A 14,297-nucleotide genomic window follows, 5' to 3' on the forward strand; every position below is an offset into this window, starting at 1 on the left:
AAGGCGGGATGTTCTCTGGACAGGATACCAGTCCAGTGCAGGCCACAGACAAACACGCACACATTCACACCAGGGCCAGTTTTTTTTTTAATAGAAGCCAACCTGTTTTTGAACTGTGGGAGGAAACCGGAGCACCTGGAGAAGAACGATACAAACACCGAGAGAACATGTGAACTCCATGCACAAGGCACTCCAGGGATTGAACCAAGGACCCCAGATCTGCGAGGCAGCAATGATAACCACTGCGTCTCCGTGCCCCCTTTTTAACTAAACAAATACAACTTTAATTGTTCTTGCTGTTAACTTCACGTGATTAATAAAGTATCTTTGGACTCATAGGTGATCTTGCAGTAAGTACTGATGCAGCAACACAAGAGAGCGCTGTGGTACAGGAATGTTTCGTTTATCGTTGCGTGTTAATTTAAATTTATAGAAAGCATAATTTAACAACATAGTGGAGCAAATGAAAAATTCAATTTTTTTCGTTGTATGCCTTATGAGAAAATAATGCTTTATGAGTTACAATTTATATAGCACTTTTTCGATTCACTGTCTTATTTATTGCCCAGAAGATACTTCCACAGTTTTCGTTTTATTGTGACAGAGCTTGACATTTTACGCATAAATGCATATTTTAAAAAACGTAGAATAGTCGCTGGAACTATCAACTATGTATTACTTTGAAGTAAAAGGCAGATATTTTGGCAAACTTTAGTATCTCATTTTTTAAATAAAATGAATGGGATATGTAAAGAAATGTTTAAACCAACATTAATTTATATTATTTATTTTGAATATTTCTGTTTAATCTGTTTTTACCCATCAAGGCAAGAAAATAAGCATTGTGTTTTTAATATAATTGTTATATCATTTCTAAGAACATTGGTGGAGTTTTTAGTAGTTGCTTTTATGCTCCAGAAGACGGTCACATCTTGTAATCTATAGCGATTGAAGACTATAATTTAGTTAAAACAATCCTTTTATCTCAGGTAGAGCTCTGGTTTTATAATGTACCCAGAAAGAAAAAACATCAAGGCGGCCACGGAGTAGGTTATTTGCTTAAGTACTGTTTTCAGCTGAGTTTCTCCCTGATGAGTGCGGTGATTATGATTAATGTTCAGGCCTTCCCTATTCTTGGCAGTACGCTGAGTTTTGCAGTACACAGTTTTTACTGTCCTGATGTTGACATACGCAGGTATATTATAGTATAGTGCATAAGCGGATTAAGCGAGTAAATATGTATAGGGTAGCCTATTGTAAATAGCTGTCAAAAAGGTGCGCGCTAAAACCATGTCACTAAGAATAGCAGATCAAGCAGACATCACATTACTAAAGCTAATTAATGAAGAAAAACATACTGTTAATAATTTTATTTTGAAAATGCTGTGAAGGGAGGAGATGTTTTCTTTTTATCGGTGACTACTTTTCCGTCCAGTATATCACACTAAACTTCAAGGTAGTTATTTTAACTTTTGCATGACAATTTATATAAGGTTCCAATGTTGCTACAGTCCTTTACGATTGTGTTAGTGTTAGTGCAATTTTGTTAGTGAACTGTGTTAAACTTAATTGTATTTTAATTGCAAGTACTTCACAGTCAGGTATAACTCGAAATGCCCCCGGATAAATAAAAGGCTGAACACTTTGACATTGTATCTGACGAAATGAATTAAAATAAACGAGGGTGTTTAAACGTTACAGAAAAGGTGCACTACCATTGGAAAATGAGATCTGCGCTTCCGAATTCTGTTGAGATATTACTGGTTCACAAAACATGCCTAAAACGGCCAGACCCAAATGGATAATGACTGTCACAGAAGACCGAAAACCTTGGACAAAAACATCATGACCCGATCAGATACTCGCTTGTGTTTAATAGGTTTAGATCAGTATGCGAGTTAAATTTACCGCGTGCTAAATATTGAACACAATATGGTTACATGGAAGACCGATCCATTGGTCCATTAAGCCCACTACTTCAGATTAACTCCACAAGTGGGTACATACTTGGACTCTGCTTTCACCAACATCTCCTGTGGCATCACATAGGCTGAACATAAACCACTGAAAAGAAAAGTGTAACACTAAATCACAATACTACAGCTGCCATCTCTCCGTTCACAGTAATGGACGTTGCAAGTTGATTAAATAATAATTGAGTCTTGAATCTCTTGTAACTCCCATGCTTGGAAAAAAATTATAGACTTATAGAAGCAGAAGTAATATAAACATTCTAGACAAGGAACGTTCGCTACTAATTTACTGGATGCCTTCGGCAGTTAGATGTAATGTCATTTTGGTCGCAATGCAGGTTACAAAGTGGTAATGTTGTTAGAAAGTGATAGATACTCTGCGCTTGCCCTGTGATACTTGACTGTGAGCGCTTATCAGAGCTTGGTAATGAAAATGGGAATCGAAATGATTAATACAGTTTAATCTAACGTGACACAAAACGCGCCTTATTTTTTAATACAAGTTAGGAAATACAAAGATAATAAACACATTGTTTTATTTGCCGTTATTTATATTATTTCAGAGTGCAAAGGAGAAGACTGTTAAATTAATAGAATGAAATGATAATGTGTTTCAATTCAATATTGTAATTAGACTTCCAGCAATGAACAAAAGGCTTTTACTCATTAGGAATTCTTGTTTTTTTTTTCACTGAGGTTTTTTCCCAAACCTCTCTGTTAGCCCGAAAGAGTACAGTTGGTCTTTTTATGGAAAGATGCTTAAACAGTAACGAATAAACAGTTACAGTAAATGTCACCTGTTTAATGTGCGAAACAGTGAGAAGGATAATTACCAGAATTCCTCATCCCAACATTTTTTCGACATTGCGCTTATCAAGTTTTGATTTGCAGCCATTTTCTGTTTTGTTGAAATGCCATGACCTATATAATGAGCTACTGTAATTTATAGCTCATTGTCTCTGCTCACGTGTTAAACTTGTTTGCCGCATGGCAGTTGTTCGACGGGGCGAATAATCTTTACAAGAGCCATCACGCTTTAGGGTTTTCAGTACATACTGTAGCTGGTGCTCTGGCCTACATCCTTGCTGATGTTGTGGAGTTAAGGGAAAACCACGCATTGAAACGCGCAGTGTAAGGCAAATCCGAATTTTGCATTTTTGCTTTGCTTAAATGTAAATCAAGTAAACACCAGAAACGGAAAGGGAAACCAAATGGTTGTTCGTAAAAGTGTTTTACATGATATGACGAAAAAAACGGGAAAGCAAAATTCTTAAATAGTAACTATAATTACCAACGTCGAAACCACAGGGAAATCGAGCGTCTACGCTTCTCGGAGTGAATTACCACGCTAAACATATTTGACCAAAGATTACTTTCACAGCATTATGTCGAAGAAAAGTTTCTAAATTAAACATCGGCTTAATTTAGTCAACCAAAGACAGCCTGTCTCCGTCTTTATTCCATCCATTGATGAAGCTGGTTGTTTACTGTGAAGTGCAATTTGGTCAAGTTTTTTTTTTAATGCTCAGTGTCTTAGCCTACGCAAGAACTTCTGTGAAAGTTGCACAAATTGAACGGATCCAAAGGGAACCAAAGTCATTTAAAACTCATTGGTATGTTGTATACCAAGGGAAAAGTAGAGTAAGCAATAGACTTATCTGTTATTAGCTATATAATGCATAGCTGATGTTTATGGACAACTGTTTATATCAGAGTCTGTGCATAAATCTCAAATTGTCCTTACAAATCAATACAATATAATTGTGTAACCTGAAATGCGCAGAACCGAATTTCTGTGGACTTTGTCTCCGCAGAAGACTACACTTCCCACGATGCAGCGCCAGTGGGCGTGCAGACGGAGGTAGGCAGAGTGCGGTGCGGGGAGCTTCAGATTTTTCTCTCTTGCTTTTCAGGCAGAGAGGAACTTCTCAGCGGGTTCGGGTGTGGCGTCAACAGAAATACTGCAAATAAATCAAGACTAGAGGATTATTTCATTTGCATTGCCGAGTCCTGATCGGAGCCGGGAGGCTTTGCAGAAATTTGATAGCAAAGGGAAAAGGAGGATTGGTGTGTATGTGTGTGGTTTTTTTAACTGTTGGTGTACCAATTTGACTTTTTTTTTCTTATTTTATGGTAATTGATTTGACTCTGTATAGCTGTCCAGCTGGTGGAATATAGTTGAACAGTTACTCATTTCCTCCTATCTTGTTCTCTGCGTGCAAGAAGCTGTACGGGGAAATCTTAACTTCTTTGAATCTTAATGTGACTTTTAAAAGAAGTTCTTGCTGGCCCCTTATATTGATTATTGCGAAGACCAGCTTAATAGTGTGGTTTGCTTGCTCTTCTTGCACCTTTCGCTTTTTGGTTATTTCTCAAATCATCGTGTTCCAGCTGAACTGTGATTAATGGAGCGTTACATGCGTACAGGAAATTAAAGATTTCTCCGAAAACACAAGAAAAAAGAAGGGCATTTCTGATTTTTTCATAACTTTTTTTCCCCCACGAAGATTTTTGTGTATGTGTGGATAAACCTTATTTTTTTCTTCGTTTTGTCATCAGAATAGGAATTTGCCAGTTCTTGATTGTGTGAAGGATCCAGAATAACGCGGGACTAGTTCTTAGCACCTGTTTTTTTTTTTGTATTCAAGTGTATACATACATTTTTTTGTGAACCATTATTCGTACCTGCGTGTGTGTGCAGTTGGAGCCATGGGTTGTACAGTAAGTGCTGAAGATAAAGCGGCGGCCGAGAGATCCAAGATGATTGATAAAAACCTCCGGGAAGATGGGGAGAAAGCCGCTAGAGAGGTGAAACTGCTGCTTTTAGGTAAGAAGGAAGGCTTTCACTCTCATTAAAATGTTATTTTCCCTTTTAGTTTGACTGTCTCGCAGGCGCCTGTCCACGACCGTTCAAAGACGACAAAAGCATCATTGTTTGTATTGTGTGATTTAGATGTAGATTTGTGCCGCGACCATTAGAATAAACGGACTTGGTCAGCTAGCGGATGCTGACATGAGGAATTGAAATCTATCTCAGGTGAATGGGTTTTATCCCCCAGTAGGAGAGATGTTTTTGTACCGCGGTCTCTGTGCGGGACTTGGCCAAGCTATTTAGGAATAGGATGAAATGCTCTGGCTTAATTTACTGCACAGAACAGTGATTCCGTGGTTTCGTTTGATGGAAACCAAGTTAATGTAACGTGCTGTGTTATTTTACATGTGTGACCAGTGTTACGTCCCTCGCTTAGGTAAACGTATAGGATTGACATTTTTACCGTGCAGGCTGTGCGCGTATTCATCCTGCGAAGACTCGTTGTCCTTCGCACAATGATGTGCTCGTTATTTTGTAAAGTGTTGGAAACATTTCTGAATGAGTTAAGTTCAGGCTCTTTGTTTCCCTGGACAGATAAGCTGTGCTTGCGGTACACGTCTTATTTAGTGTATTTAGGTACAGGCGGATTTATGAAGCGCACGTATTGACGCTGCAGTGCGCGTAAAACTGCCACAGGCTTGCAGTGCCTGTGCTGTGTATGTCATCTATAAGCTTCGGTCCTGAAATTTTTTGACTGTGGTAATGATTCTGTGCCGTTGCAGTGCACAAGTAAAAATATAGCCTTGATAATAGCTAAGGTTTGCTCTAATTAAAAGCACAAGGGTAGGTCAGCCTTGTTTACATTACCAAAGGTTCCCTAGAAAAAGGAGTAGAAAGTCATTGATTTTATAATTGTTTACCACAACGCCAACAGCTTCATTAATAGGTCTATATTCTTACAGTGTCTGCAGTGAAGTGTGAAGCCTGCTTTTCAGTACACCACAGTTTCCCTGCTCTGCAGGCGAAGGTGTAAGTCTAATTAAGATCCCCATAATCTGTGGTCTTTTTTAACCTTTCTGTCAGTGGCAGCAGACCTGTCATAAGTGTTGATAGTGACTTTTAAAGAGGCTGTACAGCTTCACTTTTTGATTTTGTGGTTTAGTGCCACTGGTATTCTAAATGTTGGAGCTGTGAGCTCAGTCTAGCCCATATTCAGTTGATTAGCAATAGGTTAGGGTAAGGTTTCCAAGAAATGTGCTGACTCTCTAACCCATAAACCCTGGGTCAGCTTTGTTCCTCCATACATATAAAAAATCTTCTAGCCTCATCCTGAAGGGCTCTGGTTTTCCCATGATGCTTCAGTCTGACCTAGTGACTCCACATCTTGAAAATAAGTTATCCTCCTTCTGCCTGATTTATTTACAGTAGGCTGGCTTTGTATGTTCCTTATGTTTAGGAGAACTGAGTGAAATGGTAGTACTGACGTACTGAGATGTAGTTGCTCCAGAATTCAGATTTGGCCTTTTGTCATTCTGGAGAAACGGGTTTCATGCCTGCTTCATATGTGTGTCTCTGAAATGAGTCCTTGGCTTGGTGTACTAACTTAAACTTCATGGTTAATGGTTACCTGACTTCAGTCATTGAAAAAAGGACTTTCGGAATCACTTGAGTATGATTGCTGGTGGAAACAGACAGCCTGTTTACCATAATAAAAACCAGTTCTGCCTGCTGAAAAAGTAGATAATGGTATACTTTCAGGATAAACTGACCTCTCTGTAGCCTGAAAGACGGCTTCTTTTAAGGTAAAATAAGAACAGAATAAAGGCTTTTGCTTAGACGCAAGGAATAATGTGATTATTAATTTAGCTGTCCTAATTATTCATGCTGTGGGATACAGCTGAGGAGAGTAACGCATGTTACAGTGTCCAGTTTGTCCCTGGATGAGCCTGTTCTTTTTACCCTTTTCAAAGAGTTTTGACAGTGTCCTCCACCACACCTAGAGAACATTTCAAACAAACCAGAGACCTGGCAGGTAAGAGGCCTCACCACAGATGAAACAGAACAACCTCACAAAGACAGTTTTGGCAGTCGCCACTGTGTAGTCTGAGTTTAAGAATGGCAGAGTGTCCCTGATCTTAGACAAAACGTGTGGAAGAACGGATGTCATTCTGCTCATCTTTTTCAAACATTTTTTGAATGATCTGAAAGTGCAAGTTTGAAACTGCCTGTGAACGGATGTATCTAGATTTATTTGTGATTTGGAAATGAATGGGCCTTTGCCTGTGCAGCTACTAAGATGGAAGGCACTTAAGCTTCAGAAAATCAACCATCATGCAGATAAGGGATTTAAGTTACTTTTGTTTTGAGCCACATTCTGTCTCAGACGTGTCTCGCTTCCTCAATTTGAAACACAAATGCTTAGTTACAAAAACACTTTTAAAGGCCCAGTCCCCCGCACCCAACGTGCATGCGTGCTCTCATCCTGTTGAAAATCATCAAAGTCTGCAATACAGAGCCTTATTCTGTTAAAACTGACCATTTTAATTCCTAATTTCCTAATTATGAAGAGTCAGACCATCTTATTTCCAGGTCAGTTAATGGCAATACGTTTCTGATTCTGATTTCACATTTGGGTTTTGGTTGTTTTACATTGTCTTGCCCTGCAGAAGTGAGAAGGGATTTGAGAAAGAGCATTGTGTTCTCATGTTGTGCAATTATTTGGAGTATTATGAACAGTTATGATAATCAGAATTCATAAAAGGTCTTGTTGCTCTGGAATCAGTTTAAAAAAAAGCAGCAAGGCTGAATGGACTGTCCTCCATTGATAGGTTACAAGAACTTACTTTTTTGAGTCATGAAAAGAGAAGACTATGAGGAGACCTGATTCAGTCCTTAAAGGCACTGACAAAAGCAACCCAGGATTAGGATAAGATAAGATCACTTTATTGACCATATACAATTTTTCTTGTATAAGGAATTTGTCTTTCGACATACCCCAACTTGCTCTCCATGAGACACGCATACAGGGAGAGAAGCTTGGGATCCTAGCATAGGGTCAACCATTTATACGGCACCCCTGGAGCAGTTGGGGTTAAGGGCCTTGCTCAGGGGCCCAACAGAGTAGGATTTCTCTGCCGGCCATGGGATTCGAATCAGCAACCTTTCAGCCCCAAGCACAGATCCTAAGGAGTGAATCATAAACCATGGGACACAAGTCGAAGTTAAATTGGAAGTCGATTTAAAGTTGGGTACAAAGAGGCACTTTAGTGCTCAAAGGATTGTGGGAGTACACCTAGCCATGTTGTTGACCAATACCTTCCTTCTATAATAGAAAGACTGGAGGAGTTGATTGGATCTGTTAGCTCCTACCAGATAAATAAACTGGGGCCAAATGGCTTCATTAGCAGGCTTTCTAATGCTGGTTTAATATGAATAATATGTCCTTTGATAAATGGACAAATAAGTGGTAGTCATCCAGAAAGTCTTTTAATGGTTTTGAAGGGGATAGTTGTTTTTATTATGTGCTATAAATTGGCCACTATAAATGAAAACAGGATTTAGGTGGATGCATTTAGGAGGATGTGCTTTTTAGTCTGTTAGCATTGCATAGACTCCATGGGTAGGTGTGACAAACTCTGCAAAGTTCTACTTTCATCTCCAAGAAGCCCTTGAGATTTGCAGGTGTGAAAGCCTGGTTATCAGACGGTTAAGTGTGTATCTCCCTCCAGACTGTTAAGAGCCAAGTGGTCTCAGATATTTTAATGAAATCTTTTTTTTTCTTCCTCTGATCCAGAGTATTAGTAGGAGAACAGTGTCACATTTAATTAAATTATGCAGTCAGTCGCTATCTCAGAACAATTTTAATACAAAGGGTGAGGTGCAGTCATATGCAGAGATAAATCTGACTTACTGCTTCAGGAGTAGCAAAAACTAGTCCGACATAGCCTGCTTCTAAATGTTATTTCACCAGGGTATAATTTGTAAGTCCCCAAGAAGCTGTTAAAGAATTGAGAAAGTTGGTGGGAAAAACTTTTAATCCGCTAAAGCTGTCTTTTACAGTTCTTCTCAAATTCTGGACTCTGACCCTAAATTAATCCTATTGGCAACTTGATCCCCAGCAAATTCCACTTCTGCTGCTTTTATTTTTGGGATTAATCTCACCCAGCCTTGGTGGAAGGTCAGCTGAAATGGAAGTTTCCTTGGCAATTCCCTCTCCTCACAGTGTGATTCCATTGTCCGAGTGAGCCCGCATGGCCACCTTCATCTCTCCTCCTGCCTGGATACACACACGCGTACAGAAGTCACTGTGCATCCCCCAGTGTCAAAGAGAGTGTTGTGTGTTGTTCTCCCTTTTAAAGATTAAAACTGCATAATCCGGGTTGAGGGTATGGGGATATTTAATCCTTCAGTTCCTCATTAAGATTAATCTTCTGACCCTCCCCTCCCTTCTCACCACGCTCTCTCCCAAATGTAAATATTTCTCTGTCACGGATGTAAATATTACTTCTGAAAACAGTCCTGCACTCTGGTGACACCAGGAGGGTAACATAAAGAAAACAGCCGTTGGCTGCCTGGAGTGTCTACCTGCACTCCTCTTTGAAAGTGACCAACACACTGGCCAGTGTGTAGAGTTAATGCCTGGAAGTCCATATGCTTATCATTCCCATGCAGACGACTTCCAAAAATGTCAGAGAAGCGTTATTTCCGAATGACCACAGCTCCCCAGAATGAAACAGGGGCTCCGAATTTGGTCTGGAGCAGTTAAAGCTTTGCTTTCCTTCTTGCTGGTACCTCCTGTTCTGAGCAGCCTTCCCTCTCTACTGTTTCAAGAGAAAGAAAGGTTCCAGAACTGTGGTGAGCAGAATTCTGAGGAAGGAACGACAGGGTTCTGAAACTCTGCTTTTGTTCCATCGAAACAAAGGAATGGGAAGCAGTGTGGAGTGTGAGGTAACAAGTTTTTTGTCAGTGTGTTGTCTCCTAGTGCCAGCATTTCCAATTACATCAGCAGTCTTGATTCTCTTTGATGGCCAAAGAATTTAAACTGAACAGTGTGATTTTAATTGAATCTCAGTGGCTATGAGTGCAAGGGCCTAAATGCCAGAGGGAGAGTGGACTTCAGTGAAGAAGATTATAACAAAGTGATTTGGCCTCAAAATATGGATTTGTTTTCATGACTCGGCTTGTGTCGCGAATGCTGCGGGTGGAATTGAAAAATGTTCATCAAGCTTGGTTGCAAAAAAGGGGAATATATATATATTTTTTTACCACAACCATAAATATTAAAAAAACAGATGGTATTTGCTTGCCACTTCATTCTCCTTACGTTCTTGGAACGGAGTGATTATTTTTCCCTTGTAAATGGTCACTTACGCTTCAGAGTTTTATTACAGAACAGTTTCAGGTGACATGGGGTTCCTGATGTTGAGATAGTGGGCAATTTCACACCACTGTTATTTCGCTTCCGACATCAGGAGGAAACGAAGGCCTGTAAACCTACTTTAGGCAATTAATCTGAACTCTCCCTTTTCTAATACTTCTTTACCTTTATGAAGGTTTGCTTTTTCTCCCAGCAACTGTACTTTGATAGCTGTGAGTGTGGAAGCCCCAATTCCCAATGGAAGAAACAGATTTGCCCTTGGGGTCCCAGTTAATCCCAATTCGCCTTAGTTTGACCCTTCAAGAGTTTTCCAGTGCCGAGTGCTAAACAGCAGGGTTTTCTCTTGGCACCACTTCCCTGCAGGTGCCAATTATTTTCAGTTACTTCTAGTCCATTTCATTTCCTAACAAAACATCATGCTAACTTGGTACCGAATCCACATTTTTCCCACTTGCCAGCGACCTCAGGACCAAAATAAGATGTGTATTAGTCTGAACTGCAGAAGCTTGTCTTCTCGTAGTGCTTTGTAGATCCTCTGGGTTTCATGACGGGAAGTTGAGTCATGCACTGTGACTCCATACAGAAGTGGGCATACGTATTGATTCAGTTTCTGATCAGATGGTTCTGGAAGAAGAAAGAAAGTCACATGCCTGCACACTGCCCCTGATTCCTGTGTCCTTTAGAGGTTGTCAAGAAATGGACAAAAGAAAAAGACTTGAAAGTACTTGGGTGTTCTCTAAACCTTTGTAGGTTACGACGTGAAAACAGTAGTGAATAAAAAAGCTTCAACTAAAGCAAATGACTTGTTCCATATTTTTAGTAGTCATTTTTGTTATTATAGTATAATGCATGTAAGATCAGTCGTTCAGTAGGAAATTTCGAGGAATACTCAGTGTTCCGTATTGCTGCTCAGCTAACATTTAATTCCTCTGCCCCTTTGAGCAAGGTTTCTCTGACCTTACAGCCCACCCAGGGAGGCGGGTGGGGGCTTGGGGGCAAACTGAATAGCACCAATGGCCCTTGACATGATTCCTTGACCCCCTCTACAGCTAGGATAAATCACTGTCCTGCAACAAATGGGAAGTCAATTGCTTTCTACTCAAATCTTAACTGTGCAATAAAATTGTACAGCCCTAAACTGTGCAAACATTGCACTTTATGGCCGTGCAGTTTGCCATTGCCTTGTGCAATGGAAAAAGAAACAGGGGGTGGTGGGGGTGGTGGTGGTGGGGGGGTGTATGTGAATTCCTGCAGCAGCAAAGGCTTCAGTTGGGTTAATGAATGACAGAAGAGAGCCTAGAGTTAGTTCTGTGCTTTGATTGTGGTTAAATGCTGGGGATTTTTCTAATGTATCAGATAAAGGATTCAAGTCATTAAGTTGAACTGAAGTCTGCTAGATTGATGATTTGGAATTGCTGTCACACTGTGACTGCGATCTGCCCTGGGCTTTGCGTATCCCAGTAGCACGCTTGCTGTGTTTCAGGTCTGAGCTGCTCACTTGTCCGTTTAGGACTAACAAGACTAAAGACCCCTAATATGAGTTTGCTATGCTAAATGCCTGCCATTTTTGAAGTTTTCCATTGGTTTTACAATGTTGGTACGATGCATTTACTTTGTTTTGCCTCTTTTTCTCACGTTTCTTATCATGGTTTACCATAGAGTACATATATGTTACTGTGATGTCACAGCTATTCTGCTTTTACCATCATATGCAGCAATACACTTTGTAACAACGATAAGAACTGAAGGTACAAAAATCTAATCATTTCATCTAGGTACAAGTACAGATACTTCACCAAGAAGCAGTGGCTTAGCTGCTTCGTAGTTGAACTAGATACAGATATTTAGATTTTTGTTTTGCAAAGAAGAAAAAAGCCCTTTTCAAGATGTTTTATGTAGCGTCTACACATCAGGCATGCGATTATATACCTCCAGAATGATTTCTGTTTTGCATTGAAGGCTTTTCAGCTTGTGGTTTAAACTTGCAGGGCATTTTAGCTCTGCGTTGAGAGGAGCTGAGGGATTTGTAAATCAGGGTCTCTAATCTGACCTGATTACAAATGAGTTCAAAGATGATTGTTTCATGTTGTTTTTTTTCCCAAAGATTGAAGCGAAGAAAGCAGAGAGCTTTAAAGAATATTTACTTCAATTTACATAAGAATATGTTGCCAGCATTTGCCAGAAAGAAATGTGAAGATATATTGTTTATAAAATATTTGTTCCAGTTGTTCAACTGAAAGTTTAGAGTTTTTACTGAGTGAAACAACTTGCTTTTTTTCAGTGAAAGCTGTTTAACATTTTGGAAGTAAAATATATATCCTAAATGACAGACATTTACTTTTGTACAGATTACTAAATTTATGGATCCTGTTGCAGGAAAATTAACAAGATTTATATATTTTGAGGGTTACTTTTTAGACACTAGAGTTTTTATTAAATAAGTAGTAAAGACAAATGGGTAAATGATTAAAAGCTGTATGTTTGATGGGATGAACAGGATAACAGTACATCAGGTTCTAAAGGGCAGAAGAACAAAAGGGGAATTTGCATGGCAGCACTTTATTTAAAAAGGTTAATGAGCACCTTGTGTGTTAATATCAAGGTATGAGACATTAATGGATACTTTTGCGTGCCTTCAGGAAATAAGGTACTTGGATATCTTGAATATCTTTAATGTTTGTGCAGGTGTTTTTTTGCTTGCAGAGAAAACAAAGCACCATCTTTATTTCTCTTAAGAGAGGAAAACAGGCTCATGTTCTCTCAGCTTAAGCCTGGTATTATTGATTGAGTTCCTCTCTCTTTTCAGTTTTTTTTTAATTCATTGACCTGCAGTTGGTGACTGGCAACCTGCAGGTATAAAATACTACATTTAACAGGATAGAGAACAGAGATGATGAAGTGAAGATCCTAGCTTCAGATCAGCAGTTTCTGTTTAAATCTGAACTAGCTTTACAGTAGCAGCCCACTTTAAAATGAAAAAGCAAAAAACAAAAGGAAAATACTTTAGCAAATGTTGTGTTAACATTGTCTGGCATTTTGAATGGAGTAATGGAGTTAATGTAACATGATGGTAAAGGGCAATATTTTTAAACTTGAATTGTTCATTAAATTTGCTTTCATTGAGTGTAATTTTAGAAACATAAATAATTCTACTACTGCAAGCAATTGTCCAGATGGCAGAAGCTTTTCTGCAGCTGGGCTCCTGGCCTGGGCAGTTCTAAACTGAAAAACATTACGTCAGGCATCTCCATCGCTCGCAGTGAATGCCACTCAGTTTGCTCAGTTTGTTAAGGGAGTCTGGTGCGGTAATGAATTTGACTGGCGGTTCTGGAAAAGAAGCACTTAAAATTAAACCTTCTGCACCCAAAATAGAGTGCAGAAGCCATGAGCATTTTAAATAACAAAAGCATTTTTCTTTTATCTGAAATGTGCTTCAACAAGTGAATTTCAGTAGGTGAATCTTTGTTGACTTCATTGTTGGTGGAGGGATGCCTATTTCACTACTTTTGTTACCCGTTTTATCACGAAAGTGGCAGAAATAATAGCAAGGGAGTGTACGCCAAACTGCGCATTCACACTTAATTACAGTACTGCAGGGATTACAGCATCCAAACTGCTTAGACAGGATTTAGAATGGCGTGCCATTACAGACATGAAAACATGTCTCCAATCTACTTAAAAAAAACAGTTTTAGTTTTTTCTTTAATTTGTAAACTATAATGGATTTACATCACAATATTAGCACATTATAATGTAAATTAGCAGTGAATGATGGCACTTTAGACACTCTGTTTAACATGTCGTTTGTTGGAAAGAAACAGACGTTTGAAGTTTAGAAATAAATTGTTATATTACAGTGACAGCTGGTTTCTCTGTTTTCCATGACCAGGTAGAATCTTTTAGGTTTGCTGTTCTTTGTATTTTTCCAGGTAGCTTTGCATTGGCAGTTCGTGTTTGACAACAGGACAAAAGACAGTGCTGTAGTTTTTGTGAACGATAGTAGAATTGCTAGCACCCTGCTTTTGTTGAGAAAATAACTGCAAGGGTTCTGTTGTCTTTCTTGCTTGAAGCACTACCGATGCCCCATTTTTGCAGCTTACACAGCTGGGACAGGAATGGTGAACCCTTAGACAGA

General features: G+C 39.3%; 1 protein-coding gene across 1 annotated transcript in view; it reads left to right on the plus strand.

Annotated features, from left to right (window-relative positions):
- The first annotated feature begins 3,851 nt into the window (after window positions 1-3,851).
- The window catches only part of LOC102693211 (guanine nucleotide-binding protein G(i) subunit alpha-2), a 100,213-nt gene continuing 89,767 nt past the window's right edge, over window positions 3,852-14,297 (plus strand). Inside the window, exon 1 of the mRNA XM_006630683.3 lies at window positions 3,852-4,800. Within this exon, the coding sequence (XP_006630746.1) occupies window positions 4,683-4,800 (118 nt within the window). The 5' untranslated portion in view covers window positions 3,852-4,682. The remainder of the gene's footprint in view (window positions 4,801-14,297) is intronic.

Source organism: Lepisosteus oculatus, chromosome 4 (genome assembly GCF_040954835.1).
Source record: "Lepisosteus oculatus isolate fLepOcu1 chromosome 4, fLepOcu1.hap2, whole genome shotgun sequence".
NCBI classification, from domain to species: Eukaryota; Metazoa; Chordata; class Actinopteri; order Semionotiformes; family Lepisosteidae; genus Lepisosteus; species Lepisosteus oculatus.